The sequence below is a fragment of the Xyrauchen texanus genome, chromosome 24 (assembly GCF_025860055.1).
Source record: "Xyrauchen texanus isolate HMW12.3.18 chromosome 24, RBS_HiC_50CHRs, whole genome shotgun sequence".
NCBI classification, from domain to species: Eukaryota; Metazoa; Chordata; class Actinopteri; order Cypriniformes; family Catostomidae; genus Xyrauchen; species Xyrauchen texanus.
The window spans coordinates 21,963,976-21,983,825 of NC_068299.1; the positions used below are offsets into that span (position 1 = coordinate 21,963,976).

General features: G+C 39.0%; 1 protein-coding gene across 3 annotated transcripts in view; it reads right to left on the reverse strand.

Moving 5' to 3' along the window:
• Window positions 1-757: 757 nt before the first annotated feature.
• LOC127617674 (inactive ubiquitin carboxyl-terminal hydrolase 54-like) overlaps window positions 758-19,850 on the reverse strand; it is a 60,659-nt gene continuing 41,566 nt past the window's right edge. Inside the window, exons 10-22 of one of the 3 annotated variants that reach the window (XM_052089698.1) lie at window positions 15,642-15,810; window positions 15,316-15,495; window positions 14,974-15,162; window positions 14,338-14,875; window positions 12,552-12,688; window positions 11,928-12,089; window positions 11,628-11,747; window positions 9,404-9,563; window positions 6,745-7,670; window positions 6,470-6,597; window positions 4,182-4,322; window positions 3,487-3,718; window positions 758-2,973 (exon numbers count right to left, since the gene is read on the reverse strand). In XM_052089698.1, the coding sequence (XP_051945658.1) occupies window positions 2,369-2,973; window positions 3,487-3,718; window positions 4,182-4,322; window positions 6,470-6,597; window positions 6,745-7,670; window positions 9,404-9,563; window positions 11,628-11,747; window positions 11,928-12,089; window positions 12,552-12,688; window positions 14,338-14,875; window positions 14,974-15,162; window positions 15,316-15,495; window positions 15,642-15,810 (3,687 nt within the window). In that variant the 3' untranslated portion in view covers window positions 758-2,368. Of the gene's footprint in view, window positions 2,974-3,486; window positions 3,719-4,181; window positions 4,323-6,469; window positions 6,598-6,744; window positions 7,671-9,403; window positions 9,564-11,627; window positions 11,748-11,927; window positions 12,090-12,551; window positions 12,689-14,337; window positions 14,876-14,973; window positions 15,163-15,315; window positions 15,496-15,641; window positions 15,811-19,850 lie in introns of those variants that run through there. The other 2 variants (XM_052089699.1, XM_052089700.1) reach the window with 2 other exon arrangements.

Here is a 19,850-nt window from a genome sequence, read left to right on the forward strand (position 1 = left end):
CTGTTGTCAGCCAAATTGATTTGTACTTTTTCTGTCAAAAAGATAAACTGAAGTTGGAAGAACTCCACGTGTGAGTGTGTCTGTCCACATCTGTTATACATTACTTTCTCATGGATAAATAAAAGGGGGAAGAAACATCTCAAATGCATTTTGTATGTGTGTGTGTATGTATGTGTGTGTTTGTTTTGATGATTATGAAATGTTTGTGTGGTGTCTCTTTTTGTATTGTAGTGTGTGTCTACATTTTACTGATGTTCCAACAATTAACGATTTAAACATCCACACTAATCCATTTCTAAGTCCATTTTCAATTTCCTAACATCATCGTTTTCCAAATTATGCAGTAATAGAGAGCATTTTCCAAAGTCTCTGTATTCAGTGGAGGGAAATGCTGTTCCAGTGTGGATGAGAGGTGTAAACTCAGTGAAATCAATGCTTTTTCAAATGAAAATATATAAGTGTGGACATGGCCTAAGACTGATATGAAAAGAGTCTCATGTGAAAATGCATCATTTAAGACAAATTTTTCAATAATAATATCAATTCCATTTAAGTTTATTTATTAGCAAAATAATCCTTAAGTGCACCTTTAAAATTCCCTGTTCAAAGCACTTTAACATGAAACTGACACAACTACAGAGACTTGTCACTTAACATGATTTAGTTAAACAGTCACAATAGACATGACATTGTGATTATAGCCTTTATGGAGTATTTATATTTTCTGAAAAAAGAAAAAGGCAGTCAGATAAAAAGGTTAGTATTCTGCTCCTGACTGGAGCTCAATATAACTTTATTGTAAAAATACAAGTTTCTTTTATAGCATAGCATTTACAAGTCCAAATTTGTCTGTACTTAAGTCAAAGACTAAATATCTGTACACACTTATAAACACAGCCTTGTTTTTTTGTTTTTTTGCCAAATCTGTTTGTATTTTTAATTTCAAAGAAGGAAAGGAGGAAGGAAAGGGTAATTCCGTCACAGATTCATGTTTTGTTAATAATCATGCCAGGGCAGTGTTGCACTGCATATTGGCATAACAAAGAAAGTTTCAGATAATTCACTCAGTGGGATTCACTCACTCTGATTCATTGTTAGGTCCTAAATTATGAAATTATAGTACATGCAAAATTGCTATGGTGAAGAAAAAAAAAGCGAGCATGTGATTGGTTGAGGTATTTGACATGCTCTAATCAGCGATCATGTTTGAAAAGCTTTAATAAATTTTGGCCCTGCTTCAAAAAAATTATTTTGTGGCCACTATTACGAGCCGGTAACACTTTTGTTTTCATGAAATGGCACATTTGCACTTTCAAACTCAGCTAACAGACATTCCTTTACACTTTGAATGCACTTGACTTCATAACTAGTAACTTTATAAGTTAATTATCTTAGTCCACATGTATCATCTTGCAGTATCCAAGATATAATAATAATACAAAATTAAAAATAAATCATTTATTTTCCAGTTGGGGAAATGTTAAATCCACTAATTTAGAATTGAAATTCTACAATTTAACACTATTGTAATAATCAATATTATATGGCTACAAAATCAATAAACTGATACTCAGTTGTGTTGCCTTCCACAATTCAAGGCACTGCAGAATGTTCTGTTGTTTTGTTATCTATCTTTAAAGTCTTAACAGCCTGAAAAACTTTTGCACTTAACATTTATATGTATAATATACTGTATAAATCAAAAAGTCAAAAAACTGCTACCACAAAATAAAATAAAAAAACATCACAATTATGAGATTTTGGTGCTACTGTTGGGCTGAACAATACTGTACACAATAATACAGACACAAATGCCACAGAAATCTGATGTACCTTGGATTACTGATGCACACTTACATTACAGCCCTCTAAGTTAAGTAGTTAGACATCTGTTTTCCTTAAAATGGGAGAAGTTACAACAGAGAGAGAGACGCTTCTAACATAACTTCTGAAGTGCACTAAACTTGTGTTCACATAGTTAAATTACAATCACAGAACTAAGTAAGGTTAGTTTGGAATGCTAATTCAAAGGAGCGTAAAGCAAGACTTATAGAATTTGTGCATATACGGAGCAGAAGCTGTATATCAGCAGACAATGTTCAGGCAATGAACCATATTCTTTTTGTTCGCATCAGCTTAATGTCATTTTATCTGCAAAATGCTCTGTTCTTCACAGCGGCAGATGCTTTGTGCTGAGATGGTGTCCAGTTATAAACTAAAGTTATCTGCAGAACTGAATGTTTAAGCAGTTGAAATGTTTACAATAGAATAAAAACATAGGATGTTGATGTTTTCTTTCCAGTGTTAAAATACAGCATAATTTGCAGGTTGCATATCAGTGGTGTATTCCAATATGTAAATCCATCACTCAGCTGGTCATCCTGTAGTGGTTCATATGAGCTCTGCAGGTTTGGCAATAGCTTCTAGAGGGCTCAGCTGGATTCTGCTTGCAGAGAGCGCAGAGATATGCAGGAAGGCCACGGGACGACCCAAAACATGGCTCTGGCCTGGGGAAGACATGAGTGTCTCTAGAAGCCATCCTATAGTCTGAAGTCCTCCAGTCCCTCTCAGGGGGCACATCAAGACGGAGCGGCTGGGCAGGCGGCTCAAAGGACAAATGTGGATGATGATGGCTGGAGTGATGTGGGTTTTGGTTAGCATATGGGGTGGTTGAAGCAGCATGGCTGGATTGTTGGTATGACTGCCTGTAAAAACCACCCATTGTCCTACTTGCCGTTGCATTGCGGTGAGGGTGGGAAAGTGTGGCGTAGGCTGCATCTGGGTGGCTCCGGGGCCCTGGGCCAACCGAGGGTTCTGGCCTAGCATGGAGTACAGGGGGACCAGTTGAAGTTGACCTACGGGAAGCCCGCGGAAGGGTGCCATAGCTCATTGCAACACTGTGGTAGTTTTCACGGGAGAACGCTTCACCCCGGTCAAGCACAGCCAGAAACTTGTTGGCCTTTTGGCAATCTCCTGCGGAAAGGTATCAAAGAAAATTGAATTATGCACACAGACAAAATGAAACAGTTAAATTCCAAGTCATTTCCAGGTGCTCACGATTGCTTGATAAGGATTTCTAAACATCATGAAAAATGTAAATATTAGCCAATGAAATGTATTGTAAAGCTGAGAATAACTATAAAGCATATATTAATGATAATACATTTTCATGACTTTTATGTTTGACATTTAAAACGCAGGTTTGATATTTGCAGGTTTTCCATAATCGTGGGAACCCTGTGCGTAAATAATTTAATATGGAACTCAGTGACTTTACATAATTCTCAACAATCGCAAACATCAGAAAATGATAATAAAAAGGGTTTAGGTCAAAACCTCGGCCAGTTTCACCAAAAAAGTGATGGAACAAAAGATCACAGACAACGAGGGTAAGGACCAGTGGCAGCCAAATTTACGCAGACAGAGAAAAACGAGTCCGTGTCTGCGGCATGGAGGCTGAACAATCAGATGGAGGGAGATGGTTACCTGTTAGTCCATGAGAGGGCCCCAGTGCGCTGGGCCTTAGTGTCTGCTGGTGCAGGTGTGATGGAGGGGTGGGGTGGTGGTGGCGACTTTGGTGAAGGTTCTGGGGCTGCAGCTCGTGAGAGAATATAGAAGGATTGTGTGGAGAAGGGGGTAAAACATGCAGTGAGGTGCTGGAGCGATGTGTGGGGAGTTGCACGTTCACATGCTTTGGCATCCTGGAGACAGGGTGGTCCTTTATAAAAGATATTAAAAAAAAAGGAATAAAAGAGATGATAGAGGAGAAATGAAAATAAGACAAATTCCACAGCAATATGACAAGGACAGAAATGACACAACAGAAAATCAAAAACAAATTGGTAATGAATCTAAGCCTAGATGCAATAGACACATCAATAGTAGCCAATTTTCAGATCAAACCAAATTTCATGAACATCTTTAAAGTAACTCAAGTTAAAGTTTAAAGTTTTATGTACTGAAGTTTAACTGTGTTCAATACAGTCACACCAGGTGGCAGTATTCCTCTTTCAAACTTACTTCACATACAGTACTGGTACATCTAGGGTTTCCATAATGTTACATTAAAACATACTGAGACCAAACAAATTTTGCAGAAAATTTAACAGTGCAAATGCATTTTGAGTGCATAATTTGAGAGGTGTTTGACAAAGTGAGTGTGAATTGTGTGAGACACCCACAAAGCTGCGAGAGGGGGGTACGTTGTCTGCTCGTCCCCCAATGACAGTGCCACTGAGACTACGAGCAATTCGTCGCAGGTTCTCTGCACTGTATGATTCATCCTCACCCCGCAGCGCACCACAGACTGCAGCAGAAACAGACTGCACACACATAAAGACATGCTGAATTAGCATTTTGCATCCTTATCAACAGTAAGTCCTTCATATCAATGACAGTTACGCAAACACAATTCCAAACACTGCTTTTAAGACTGCATTAAATCCCTTGAAGAGTGTAGTTTTCTTTCCTATGTTGACATATTTCCAACTGAAAGTAGAAAGGCTTTTTAAATTTTTTCTATAGTCAGTGGGGGGTGAGTAGCGGGTAAGGGATGCACTGATACCACTTTTTCACTTCCGATCCCACACCCAAACTCCCACACCCATCAGCAAATTCGATCCAAAGTTTTTTTTAAATCAATTTAGAATATCTACGTATACCCAACTGTGAGGAACTCATTGGGAGTACTCTTTTATGTGTAAAGAAACACAAACCTATAACTAAACATTGTTTTATTATAAAATAAAATAGACAGAAAACACTTACATTAAAAATGTGCAGCCTATTAAGAAAACTATATTTTTAACAACTCACCTTGATAATGCTGCAGAAAAATGAACAGTAATTCCAGAGGAAATCTTCAGTAGAAAAAAAGCCAGTTCTGCACATATTTATCCAAATTGTATCTGAACTTACAGTATTTTGATTCAGATCTCTTTATTTTTAATCCACTTTGTTTTGTTTGCATTTTAAATTAAAATATTATGCATTTCAATTTTTATTCAAATATACATACATACATATATATATATATATATATTAGGGCTGTCGAGTTAACGCGTTAATGACACGCGATTAATTATACAAAAAATAACGCGTTAAAATAATTAACGCATTTAATCGCATGCTTGTAGTACCACCTGTATACTCCAGAGGGCAGTAAGTGAAATTTCAGCTGTGTGAGCAACACACAGTTTATACAGTGAAGAAAACAACACAGATATGAGTTACTAAGGGTTCAAATGCGAACTAAGAGATCTCAATATGTTCTTAATAAGATATGAGAATTAAACTATATTTAATTTGACACAGTGACCTAAACATTTTATTTTTATGACGCAACACACCCGAGACGCGACACAAGCATGTCTGACGCAGGTTTGGAAGCTTTGTCCTGCGTCCCACAAGTCATAAGCAGTGTCCTGCATTTAATTTATTGGTGTGGTGTAGTGGCTAAAGCACAAGGCTGTTAATCAGAAGCTGGTTCTAACCCCACAGCCACCACCATTGTGTCCTTGAGCAAGGCACTTAACTCCAAGTTGTTCCGGGGGGATTGTCCCTGTAATAATTGCACTGTAAGTCGCTTTGGATAAAAGTGTCTGCCAAATGGATAATAGAAGTAGATTAATTATTATTTCAGCATCATTTTATTTCATCGTCCTTTACAAAATCACTATAAAAAAAAAAAAAAGTTAATAAGAAAACACTGAACATGCGCAGTGCAGCCTTTTTTTCTTGCCAGAGCGGGAAAACACTGGAAAAAAAACTGCAACAGAAAAATGGGTCTATCCGGAGCTACCGAGAAGAAAAAGTGTCTTTGTTCGTATAATAAAGAATTGGAGAAAATATATACATGGTTTAAACCAGTTACAGGTGACCCTAAAAAAGTAGAGTGCAGGGTATGCCACTGAAGTTTCACGGACAGCATGAGTGTGTGCCACAACAAATCAGTGCTCATTCACTCTGAGATGTGCAGTGCATGCAGGATATAATGTATATTTATTAAACGCAGCATTTTGTGATTCACAAAGTTATCGTACGCCTTTGAGAGATTTCTAATAAAATGCATGAGTCTACTTTTATAGTTCTTTTATGTCGTTTTTGGGGTTGACAGTAACAAATATGACTATCACCCAGTATTAGACTTGTTTGACCGATACCCGATCCTTCTGAAAATGTCAGTATCGGATCTATTTAACCCTATTGGGTAAGAATTCTAAAGATCATCATTGAACAAAAATTTGGATACGCCAGTGACTGCAAGAAGAGGACTCAATATTTTTGGTCTGTATTCTGGAAAAGAAAAACTGTACATTTGAAATGTGTACATCTGCTAAAGCTTTGTCAACTTTTATGAGTACACTAGAATTTAGATGGCCTCAAAGCTAACAGCCTTGGACAAAAGCTACACAACTCAACAAGTTCATGTTTTAGATACTACTGAGATAATGCAGATGTGCTAATTCACCTTCTGAGCCGGTTTACTGCTGTCTGCTGGCGTTCTGTAGGCACACCTCTCGATCTCTGCTGTGGGGGTTTTGGAACGACCAAGACTGGCAGAAAGTCCAGCAATGTGCTTTCGAGAAGCAACAGGACCTAGAGAGACAAGTGACCCAATCATGACTCTATTAAAAATTTAACTTGTCTATTTCACTCCCCCAAATAATAATAATTTTAAAAAAAGATAAGCCTAAAAGAGTTAAACGGGACCTAGCTTAAGTTTTGCCCAAATTTTGCCCATACCTGATCTGTTGGCATGTTGAGGACTTGGTCCTCGTGGGGCTCGGGGTATGCTGGGAGCCTTCAAGCTGGCCTGATAGAGCGAATCCAGCTCAGACAGCTCCTCACAGGGTGAGCCACGTCCTGACAGCGCAGAATTCTGGGAATTGTAGTATCGATTGACATTCTCAGCCCAGCGCTCCACAGGCATGAGGCCGGCTGGATAGTGCTCCAGTGCTGGAGAAGACAGGGATGGCGGACAGGGGGATAAGGGGGACTGAGGGTCTGCTGGAGAGCTGAGGGAGGAATCCATCACAGTTGGATGCCGATCAGGTTGTTCCAGACTGCGGCAAGACCAGCTCCGTGGAGGTGCTCTGAGTGTGTTTGATTTTTGATCATGGCTGTTGGGTGCACTGGATGGGCCATAAAGAGACTGAGGGTAAGCCTGCTGTGGTGACTTCTGCTGCCAATCCAAAGAGTTGGAGCAATCAGAGATGGAAGGTGAGTGATGGGCACTTTGTAACAGAGTTGGGCATTGACTGTTGAAATAAGATGGACTAGATTGTGTGTTATTGGGCAGAGCAGAGTGCTGTAGAGGACCCTCACAACCATTCACTTCAATCACAGGCACAGTGGCAGAACTGTGTTTACTGGCAGTCTGTACAAGAGAGTTTGTGATTGTGATGGAGTCTTTGGCACCCCATGTGTGTGAGTGTGGTCCATTATCTGTCACAGGACTGGAGTTGTCCCCTGCACTGCACCGCTGCATTAAGAGTGGGTCTGTATGTTGAAGGGATGCAGGATGGCCAGGGTCATCAAGAATAGGTTTAATTATAGACTGAGGCTTCATGAGGAGAGGTGAAGTTGGTCTTAAGGCATCTTCTGAAACAGCCTTCTCATCCTCTTCGTTAAAATTTGTCAGAAGTATTTCGACCGGGACAGACTGTTCACTGAATACAGAATATGGGGGGCAGTGAGTTCCTTACCATACACTGAAAGAACCTACTTGAAGCAAGGGCTGGGTAATATGACAAAAAATATTATCACAATATTCATTTTCATATAATTCAATATTGATATTTATCACGATATTCAATCACATTTGCACATTGCATATTTTTTTTTCATTTCCAGAAAAAGAAGAGAAATTCAAATCCTAAAAAGTCTTAATAGTCTTTACAAAACTGCATTGGGGGCCCAGACACAACCAATGCAGTGGTGTCCGAGTGATCTTCTATGAAAATATTACAATATTTTATAGTTTATCAATTGAGTGCAGTTGGATATGAATGTTAAAAGATGATATGTTCATTTTGAATCATAATAACAGTATATATATATATATATATATATATATATATATATATATATATATATATATATATATATATATATATATATTACATTACATTTATTTTCATATTTCTTTACATACAGATATCAAAGTATGGGGGCATAGAAGCCCTTGTGACTGAGGAATGATACTGTATGGGGGTTCAGGGGTATCTCCAGAGAGAAACTTCTGAAAATGTAAAAGTCTGAATAGACAATTTTTCTATTTTCATTAAAGTGAGAAAGACTAGGCTATAAACTAGTAATTGTTTTGTCTTTCATCCTTGTCAGAGATGATGAAATCTGAATAATTTCACAAAATTAGAACTGAAATCTATTTGTTTATTATTAAAAGTCTTTGAGCATACTGATTAATAAAACAAAATTTAGAAAGAAAAAAACTTTATGGTCTAAAGGCGCTCTGGAAACACGCACCTCATGTTTGCGCACATGTTGGGAAAAGAAGAAGCGAGTGCGGACCGGGGCAGGGCATCAGTGAAGCGTGTTTCAGTGCTAGAGAAAAATATTCAAGAATACAGCGCAGAAAGTTCAGATATGATGTAACTGGCACTGTTGTTTTGTCGCGCTGCTCACTAGAGACGAGGAGAGGACGTAAACATCGTCATGTAATCTTGCAGTCAAGATGGAATCAATCTGGGATCCGGAACCCGGTGACCTGTATAGTGGGGGCAATAGCAACTTCATAGAGTCTGAGGCTGCATTTCCACTGAAGCAGAAGAAATCCGCACAAAGCCACTCCCAACGCTAGAGAACCGCTTTTCCCTCGCTGCTGTCAATTTTACAATCCACCTCACGAGTTTGACGCTCGGCTTCCATAGGAAGAAATTGAATGCGCTCGCTCACATTCGCTCACTACGCGCCAGTGGAAACATACAATAAGAAAGCCAAACTGCTAGTGTTTTTAGCAACACGCATGTCTAGATCTAGAACACAGGCTAAATATCGAAAATTACTCAAAAGCTTATCGTCTATATCGTGGAGGTTTTTTATTGTGATAAATATTGATATCGTTTTATCGCCCAGCCCTATTTGAAGCTAGAGTCACTGTGAGCATGGTCAGCATCTCGAATCAGTATCTTATTATGGTGTTATGCATTATACAGACTTCCAGGTCTAATCAGCCTCTCTACACATCAGTGTGACATTACTTGGGCAGTTCATGGCAGGACATAGATTTCAATATGGAATTAATTATACACTAACCTGACTTTCAAACCTCCTAGTAACTTACAAGAGTATTGATCATTTTAAGGCAAAATGCACATTTGCTCTTGCTGTGTGCAGGGCTCCTGGAGCACACACAAACACAACTGCAGCCAGCAGCAGGTACCTGGGAGCCTGTTTCTGTTCCTTCTCTTCCTCCTGTTGCTTCTGCTGCAGTTCCTGCTGCTGCTGCATGCGTTGCTGCAGACCCCGTGCTCTTCTCATGCACTTTTGCATCTTGCCCTGAGCGTTAGTGTTGCTCTCATGCAAGGTATGCCTGAGTTTAGCTACAATGCAAACAAAACAAATAAAGGCAAAAAAATAAAAAATAAATAAAAAAATGAAACCGATGCAGAAAAAAAAGAAGAATCATGTGGTGCATGCAAACACACTTGTTACGAAAAACTGAAATGAAAAGAGACTCAATGTTTGGATGAATTATGAGGAAGGGTATGAGGGGAGGGTCACACAAATAGGGAAGATGGGAAATCTACAAAAATCCTAACACAAATGTTAAATTCTGTCAAGCACAAAATGATTAAATTATAATGAAGTTGAATTAAACCAAAATTAATTGTAGTTCAGTCATGGAACTAAAAAAAAAGCAAATTACCTGAGCCTAACACTGCGTCTAGATCTAATAATGGTATAATTACAGAGGATCGAGAATACTTTCACCATGATATGAGCTGCAATCTATCCATCTCTGACTATAAAACTACAGAGAAACTTTGCGAAGGCAGGTGGGGGAGTAAGGTTTAGGTAAACACAGGGGCTAGGCCATGGAAGGTGTGCAAGTATTGGTGTATGCATGTGTGTTCGTGCATGTGATCACCCCATAAGTGACAAACCTCAGGGTTATGACTTATGAAAGTCAAAGACAGACAGACATAAAAAGACATTGGTGTTTGAAAGGCTCACACACACACTGATCACAGTCAGAGAAACAGAGAGACATTTTATTTTATTGACACTTATAAACTGGATAGTTCTGGTTCTGTATGTTGATTGACCTGTTTCGTGTGATAACACTGTATGACAACGCCACCATGTTTGTGACCAAAGTTGCAAATACCTTCAATGTGCTGCACTGTGGGATGCGACAAAAGCCTTCTTCGGGAGTTAAAAGCAGCTCTTACGTTCATAAAGACGGGATTGTCAGACATTTTGTAATATTGTAACCAAATCAGACATTTGTAACTTCTGAATGAGAGATGTTTACGGTGATGCACTGGTGGGCGTGTGTACTCGTCATCGGTCCCACATCAGACTCACTGGTGTACAGAGATGAATCGAGGATAAAATCAATTTAAATATTTGCGAATGTCCAATTTGGCTATATTTGTGCTGTCTTCAGACCTGTATGAACTTTTCCTGGGACTTGCCATGGATCAAAAGCAATTTTGTATGTTTTTCTTTGATATTGTTTCACTGGTTGTTTTCCATTCACCGCCCATGTTTCCTTCTGCTGATGGTCACAAATGTGGCAGCAGCGAGGAAACACTTATATGACGAAACAGGTCAATAGTAACAGCTATAATGCAAAATACCAGTTCCCCTTGCTACCATGTAATTCACTGCACAGCACCCATAGAACTACATTTTGTTATTATTACATGTCAGGGACTAAATATTCCAGTGAAAGGATGCCATATATTGACTACGCTTAACACAAGGTTTATTGGAATTCTGTGTATATTATATTTTAATTATTTTGTACCAATTTTAAAAAGGAGCAAGTCACTTGAGGCTGAGCTATATTGTGAATATACTCATTACTAATGAGGTTGCAGAAAATCTGCCTTGTGTTGTGCCTAAACGACACAGATTTTGGCTGGTGTCTATCATCTCAAATTTTATAATCAGCAGTGACTGTTAACAATACACAACAGCAGGCCTGTCGGTACCTCACTGCTTAATAACATCATACACTATACACACTTAGAGTCAATCAAAGTTCTTGCAAAGAGGTGGTTGCCATAGTACTGGGCGAACTCCCTCTTCCTTAGAGCGGCTAGTTGGTTTCTATGGTTACAGACAAACAGGTCTATGTCTTGGCTGGTAATGACCTCACAGGCGTTCAAGACAGTCGGCATGGCAAGAAGGCACAGCAGCCTCAATACACATACACTAAGTGACGACCTTGTTATCATGGCTCCAGAAAGATAAATCTAATATATTGTTTGTGGAATTGAAACACATCTGAAGATAGTAATATGGTGGTGGCAGTGAAAACAGGCAAATAAAAACCCTGCACACACGCACGCACAGTACAGACACACACAGTACAGACACACACACTTAGTGCCAGTAGTGATAGCAGGCAGCAGGCTGAGGGCAGGATTACTTACACATTGCTTCGTTAACCACAGAGAGAGCAGAGGCCACCTCTCCTGCCTGTTCCAGTCTCAGAGACTGGTCTAACATAGACTCTGCCTCCAACACACACTGCTCAAAGCCTTCCCCTTTCCCTGCAGGTGACAAACAGCATAGCACAGCGCTTTTCAGCATGGAAACCTGCACACCTCCATTTCACACATACACAAATGCACACACACATGCAGTCCCAAGCTCCAAGCCACAGCAGAAACCCAAGAAATGCATCTGGAGACAGAGCTACTCCCCTTGCCCTTGCACGGCATGCTGGTTACCTTGGTTCTGGAGCTCGTCCAGATCCATGAACTTGCTGGGTCTGGGATTGAAGCCCATTGCTGCCTCTATCTCCTTTTCCTTTCGTCTTTGTAGCTCTTGCTCCTTGGCCCTTCGAGCTACTTCCTCCTGTAGCTCATCTAGTTCACTGCGGCCCTCGCCCGCTGCACCACACACATAAACAATAGAACAAAAAGGAAACAGTCTGTGCAAACAATGTAATGATCTAAGGGTGCATTCACATTTTCAACCAATTCATTTCCAATCAATTTTCAAATCAAAAATCTCAGATTTTCTTATCTGATCTGGGCCACTTTCAAAATGCATACAATTAAATATAATGAATGGCAATCTCCAGGGCAATATCATGTTCCTCAGTCAGTTTACATAACTGGTAAAGAGATAACATTTCAGAGAAAGGAACAAGATGTATTTTGTAATAAATTATGCAAAATTCTTCCCAATACTGCTTGCTTATCATTATATTAAGTACATACATTGAAACAGCAAGATAAATATTAAACATATGGAAAAAATTATTCATATCCTTAGGTGAAGTACATTCAAAATTACCCTCATACTGGCTGGATGAGGAATATAAATACACGCACTCAAACTGTACACACCTGAACTCATGTGACTATTGCCCTTGACTGACACTTTGACATCTTGCAGTAGGGCGCTGCTGCTCTTGGATTTGGTGACAGACTTCCATGACTGGCTGACATTAGGTGAAGGCTTTTTCAACCCTCCCTCTCGTAAGCTGAAGGACAAGAAGAAGAAGACAGAGAGAGAAAGATGAATAATATGCTTTCAAACGTGTATCAGGTCCTTGTTCTAAAACAGCATTTTACATCCATTTTTTGATAACACGGCAAAACCAAATATACTATTGCTCACACTCCTTTACTTAGAAAAAATTAATATTAATACAAATGAAATTATAAAGATGGAATGTAGCCCTTTTCTTAATTAATTAATCAAACATAGCTTGAAGTTTCTCAAGTATCAAACAGCAGTACCTCATACTAAATTAAACATTCAGAATTTAGAGGTAACAAAAGTTATCAAATGTAAAATAAAACTGATTAAATAACTGACTAAATAACTAAATAAATTGTCTTTAGTGATTGATTATTAGATCTATTCTAATAATGATGATTTAATGCCATTCGTATGGATTTGAATTTGACTGACAATCAGGCCTCACATTAACATTTTTTATTTCATCATTCATTTTTTTGGCCTAACTGTGTTCATCTTTGATTTTAGAAGGCTTATTAAAACTACAAAGTCACTGTTTCTCAAACTGTGTTCCATAGAGGGTCTGTGGAAAATCCCTGAATTGTGAATATTATCTTGCAATTTTGTAATCAAATAAGCAAAAAAAAAAAAAAAAAAAAAAAAACTCAATATAAAACTATTGTCTAAAAAGTTAATATTATATGACATAAAAGTTCAAAACAATATATACAAAAAGCCTAAATAAAATAGTTATAGATTCTGGGCCATACATTTATGTATGGGGATATTGATTATTTCCATGGTAACAACAAATTCTCTGAATTGTGAATGAATCTCACCTCAAGATGACTCTGGGAGAAATTAGCTGACCAGCTGGCCAACACTGGATTAACAAGGCCCCTGTTTCTGAGAGTATATACTTACCTATAATTATTTTAGTTTATCTTGCTAGATAAAGTATGGTACTACTGACATATTATAAATTCACGTAAACGACATTTGACAATCTAGCTTCAAGTCAATTTATTTTCTAACACAGTGACCCTTACTCATTAGTTCATTTCACTGTATTTATGCAGTAATTGAGTGGTGGTGGCGTAGTGGCTAAAGCACAGGGCTGTTAATCAGAAGGTTGCTGGTTCGAACCCCATGGCCACCACCATTGTGCCCTTGAGCAAGGCACTTAACTCCAGGTTGTTGCGGGGAGATTGTCACTGTAATAATTGCACTGTAAGTAACTTTGGATAAAAGCGTCTGCCAAATCCATAAATGTAAATGTAATTGAAACACTTTGCACAGAACAGCAGTGCAACAGTAAATAAAATCATATTTGCTGTGGTGGTGGGGCAGGTTTCCACGAAAAATGATGCGAGTTATGAAAGGGGTCCATGGTTCAAAAATGTTTGAGAAACCCTGTACTAGGTTATCTCAATCTTGTTAATATTGTTGTTTCTTTAATATCAACAACATAATAGACAAAGGCAAGTCCATTAACTGCAAGTCCTAATGCACATATCCAATATTTTGTCCCACCGGTTTACATGATTTAAGACATCACCAATTATGTTTACTTTAATACACTGCTATTTACAGAAAGATTGCATTTTAGCACTGACTTGTTGCCAAAGCAACTGTACTTTAACATGCAAAGTGTGCGATTACTCCTACCTGTGTGTGCCATTACTGGTCCCCTCGCTAACAGGCATGTCCAGGCTGACAGGGCTGTTACTGTTCCTCTCACTGCTCTCATAGCCACTCTCCATTCTCTGGATGAGACGTGGGGGCTGCTCTGACACTCTTCCCAGGGGTCCCGGCCTGTCTCGAAATGTGGTCTGCTTCATGGGCCCCGTCAACTTCCCCAGAGGCCCAGTGTCTTCAGGCAGCAGAGCTCCTAACGGACTGTACCCTGCCTGCTTATGGCGTTCCCTGCTGAAGATACTGTCGATGTTCAGGGCCTCGCGCCGAGGCTTCCAGGGCGGGCGGTAGCGTCCTCCAGAGGAGCTCGATTTGGACTCACTGCTGGTGCTGTCTGCCTCCCAGTCTCGCACCTTAGCGATGGAGTCAGGGGGACACATGGAGCCCGAGGATGATGCCGAAAGTGGCCGCTTATAGATAATGTTGCTCATAGTCTCCTTGAAGTCCCGAAGTCTACTGGAGCTGGGTTTAGGTAGAGAACGAGGAACCTGCTGCTCTTTTAAAGTCTCACCTGCAAAAGAGAGAGAGAGAGAAGAAATTATAAAAAAAAAAAAAAAAAGAGGAAGAGGGAATGTTATTTTTATAGGGTTACATTATTTAACTGAATACCTTCGCTGTGGTAACCAGCAGACAACACCTCATCTGTCTTTGAGCATCGACTCCTTGAATCACCACGGGTCTCAAATCTTCGTGGCCTGCTGGCACTTCGTTTCCTTTCCAAAACACCTCCCTTCTTGTCTAAGACTCCCACTTTTCTGAGAGTATGGCACTGCACTGGATCAGTGCCAATCAAGGAACCTTCACAAATAAACAAGTTAGGTCACTGTTGAAGAGCACGAGACAGATGTGAGCACATGACTCCTAAATTGATGAACCCATCTGGTGTCAACATATCTCAATTATGCTTAAAACTGCATTTGAATTTCAGTGTGAATGTATATACTGCTTTACCTGTGGTTTCCAGACTGCTGTGCGAGGCAGAGTCATTGGCAGGGTTACAAATTACGGTTCCCTGAGAGTCAGAGGAGAAGTGGGATGCCATAGACTCATGGTGAGAGTGAGAATGTTTATAGCTGCAGCTGTCTGTGGAAGAATCTGTTCGTGTGTCACTGGAAATAGACGGCTCACGGCCTGATAAATCAAACAGAGGATGTGGTAAGTATTACAGATGCTGGTGCCTGGATCAACTGTATATCTGTAAAACTAGATCTTTACATTTTATGCAGGAAATGTGAGTGGTGTATGCCCTCACAGCCACTATCCTGGCACAAATATACCTGAATCTTCACTGTCGTAATATGCTTTAGAGTAGTGGTGTAGGTCTAGACGTGAAGCCAAATCCTGAACTGACACCGTTGTCCCTCGAGGGTCGGCATAGAGCAACAGTAGAGGCTGGTAATGACCCTTTATACAATGGGATACCACATCTTTCCACTTGGGCCCAATCTTTGAGAGAAAATAAGAGCAATGAGAGAAAGATAGAACAGCAGTTAAGGCTGTCCTGTATATTTTACCAATCATCAAAAACTACAAGTTACTATCTCCTGTAAAACTCATCACTTCCAGCAATTTAAAATGTTGAAAAGTTGAAATGTTCTGGATATTTACAATGGCAATTTGTGAGTGAAACTGACACTCATCCGACATTTTCAAACTGATCTTACCCTGACTCCAATTTCCCAAACAGGCGACTTTCTCTACGCTCCATCCATAATCAGACAAAGGATGTCTAAACGGTAACAGACAAGTATGCGTGGGTGTGTGAATATGTGAGAGAGAGCGTTAGCTTTAGTGTGCGTGTTTGTTGGCTATCATGGCGGTTTCTGCTGTCTTTCTCTGTAGGCCACACCCTGCCACTGTCCAGCTGGGGTTTTAAACAATAGTGGGATATCCTTGTTTTCAGTGGGCTTTTGTGAGTGTTCTGTGCAGCTCATGTGTAGGTCAGCATAGTCTTGCATAGCATAGCTGCTTTGTGTGCAACGGTCTTGCACTGCTATTATAAAGATAAAAACCTGCACATCCAAATCTCAGCTTGGATCAACACCACCCAGGGTGACATTACATGCGAGCATAAGCGTGTATGTGTCCACTAGGGGTTGCATATACTAGTTGATTATAACTAATGTAGTTGACACTGTCAGCCTGAAGTCTGCTAGCTGCTTTCCACGCAATTTACAAAACACATCTGTATGATGCCACAACTAGTCGAATTACTAGACTAATGGGCTCGACATATCCACTTCTAAAATTCAGTAGCTGTGCAATCCCTAGTGTACACTAGAGATGTCAAAACTACATATTTTCAAAACTAATCATCTGTGGATTGCCTGATAGACTAGTTGACTAACTGGTCATAGAAAAGCCCTGTATAATTAGGCTGGCTATGGGTTATGTCACCTAACCCCGAATGGACATGATTCTTAGAGGGCTTTTAAGCCTTGCTCTTGAATTCAAAAACAGTTAGATGGAGTCAGTGCCAATGATTAACTTTTACATTAAGGGGCAATATTTCCCCCCGGGGAATTTTTGGGGGCTTTTCTTTTTTGTACTTTTATGACGGCATATTTTTAACATAAACTGTCTCATGCATTTATGACAAATGCTTCAATTTAATTGATTTAATTGAAACAAAGGATTAAATCACAATCAATTCATTTTTATGCCAAAATATTTATAACTAGGACTATAAAAGAATCTTATTATCATAGAAATATGTCAGATGTTACAAATAAGTGCACATTCTGCCCCCACATTTTGAAATTTGAGGGCATTTTTGCTGGCTTTTTGCCCCAAACAACCCACTTCCCCCAACCCAACCACAAATTTCTGACCCTGAAAGGAGCGCAATGAAATACAATAGTAAATAGAGTCTTAAAACAAGTTAGTTGATAAGTTGGACCATTTTTAAGTTAACACATTGTCTTAAAAACCCATGGTAGAACGAGACATGATAACAGTAAAGACGTCCTTCTGAATGTGTTTATCTATAGTGGTGGTGTAAATTTATGCACCACCTCTACAATATCAAACCGTGTTCATGTACATTTCTATATAAAATATATAGAAATATATATCAACATATAAAATACTGTATATCCTGGTCAATGCTTTTCAATACACAACAATTCAAATACTTATTGACTTTCACTAAGCACTGAGCAATTCCTATTTTTAATCCTCGGATTGAAAGACCATGTACTAAATGTTCATAGTACTATGTATCACTATTGACATGGAGCGTGCAAGTAGCATGTGTACATTTACAGTATATACTGTATACCTGCACACACAAATACACACCCCTGAGTGGCGAGTCAACAACTGTCAATTATGTACAACAACACGTAAGCACTATTAGAACAAAACAAACACACACACACCCACACACTACATGCTATGAGTGTGTGAGGAACTGCTAACAAGCCAACACATCAGCCTACACTATCTCCCTGAGGACAGAACAAGCAAGCAACACTACAAAGTAAATAAAGTTCTATGTAAAACTAGTAGATAACTATAAATAATGAAAATCATCGACAACGAATTTCATTATCGATTAGATATGAGCGGCGAGGACAAAGAAGCTCCGTCAGTGACGTCACTTTACAGGAGTGACAAATGTGTTTGTATGATGAAACATAGTGAAGCGGAAAAAAGCATGATCCAAATTGTCCAGTGCACAAGAGCACTTTATAAACACTTCAAAGAAGAACATAATAAGAATACAGTTAAATGTGGACCGGTTGCTGCATCAGGTGCATTCACTCACCTGAGTGCTTGTGCAGTTTTATGCTCTAAAGATTTGTTTATCTCCAAGGCATATATTACATTTTACTGCTATTTTCTGTTAATGTTTTATAATGTACATGTTATTCAAAATCAGCCTTGTATTTCCAGTTCGCAAAACTATTTGTCTTTTTCACCAGCGAGTCTCCATTAAACTTCACAGAGCAAGCGAGCCCGCACATCCATGTCAATCAAACCGATCACAATGGAGAAAGGGAGCGCGATAATTTTTATTAAATTTGTGCAACATCATACCGCAATTTCAGTTTCAATGTAATCAATTGTGCAGCTTTCATGGATGTCACACTGATGTCTCAGAGGTCATAGTGTGCTGGTTGTTAAAGAGTTTTAGATGGTTTCTCCTCATCATGCAAGCATATGTAATACAGTGAGCAACAATGCGACTTTTTAGCATGAGAGTAAATCTGGACTGCGTTTACAGATGATTGTACTATATTAAACTGTAAATAACACTGAATATAATTAAGTAATATCACACGAGCAAGAGCACTATATGGCCCTACATCAGCACTGCTGTGATTCGGCCGCAGGCACGAGGCAGCAGGCCAAATGCTGTAGGTATTGTTTTCCTGATGTAGGGCCATATAGCACGATTGCGAGTGTGATATTGCTTATATACAACAGTTCAATGAACAATTACATTGAAAAAACCGAGTAAGGTCATAAAACCTAATTTGTGCATACATTTTTAAACAGAGTGTATCCAATGTGGAAACTTGGTAAGCGCCTCAAGTTCTGTAATCAAACAGTCTTTTGTGTCTCTCAGCTGCAATTAGCCTTAATCCTAAAATTGTTCATTTAAAGCCGTTTAAAACAATGTCCTAGCTTAAGTAATGTAGTAGTAATACTAGCGATCACAGAGCGCTGTCCTATGTAAACAATGACTAACGGATTCACTTTACGTCACCAACTGGCTCATATTACACAAAAAAATTATCTTTTGCCACCACCTGCTGGCTAACATATGTAATTTCAAAAATACAGACAGTAACTCCTAACAGATATGCACTGTAATCTTACGCCTTAGTTTAGAATGGCACGAACACAAGCAGAATGATATACACAGTGAAGCGTCCGAGTGCTGATCCTGTCAGACCATCAGTGCTCATGGAACGTCTCTAGTCCAATCAGATTTGAGGACCGGAATTAACTGTTGTATATTGAATAACAATGCTAATGGTCCAGATATTTGAAAGCACTCCTAATAATGCCAAATGCTCATAAAAAGGCTATTCCCTTTCTTTTTCTTTTTTTTATTGCCACAGTCAAATTAGATATTAGATTAACATAGACATAATTCCCTTCTTTTTTTTATACAGTACTGTGCACATAAAGTCTTAGGCACATAAGATTTTTCACAAAAACATTTGTCTTTACATGGTTATTTTTATCTTCTGCTTAAGTATGTTAATTGAAAATATAGATTTTAGATTCCCAAACATTTATTTTGCAAATAGAATAGAGGAATCCCCACTGAACAGCCAATAAAAGATTGGATGGCCAGAAATTTCCTTCAACTCAATTCTGACAAAACAGAGGTACTAATATACTAATAAACTCTATATACTACAATATAATTTGACTCTCGATGGATGTACGGTTACATCATCTTCAACAGCGAAGAACTTAGGGGTTATATTTGATACCAATCTGTCCTTTGAAAATCAAATTACCAATGT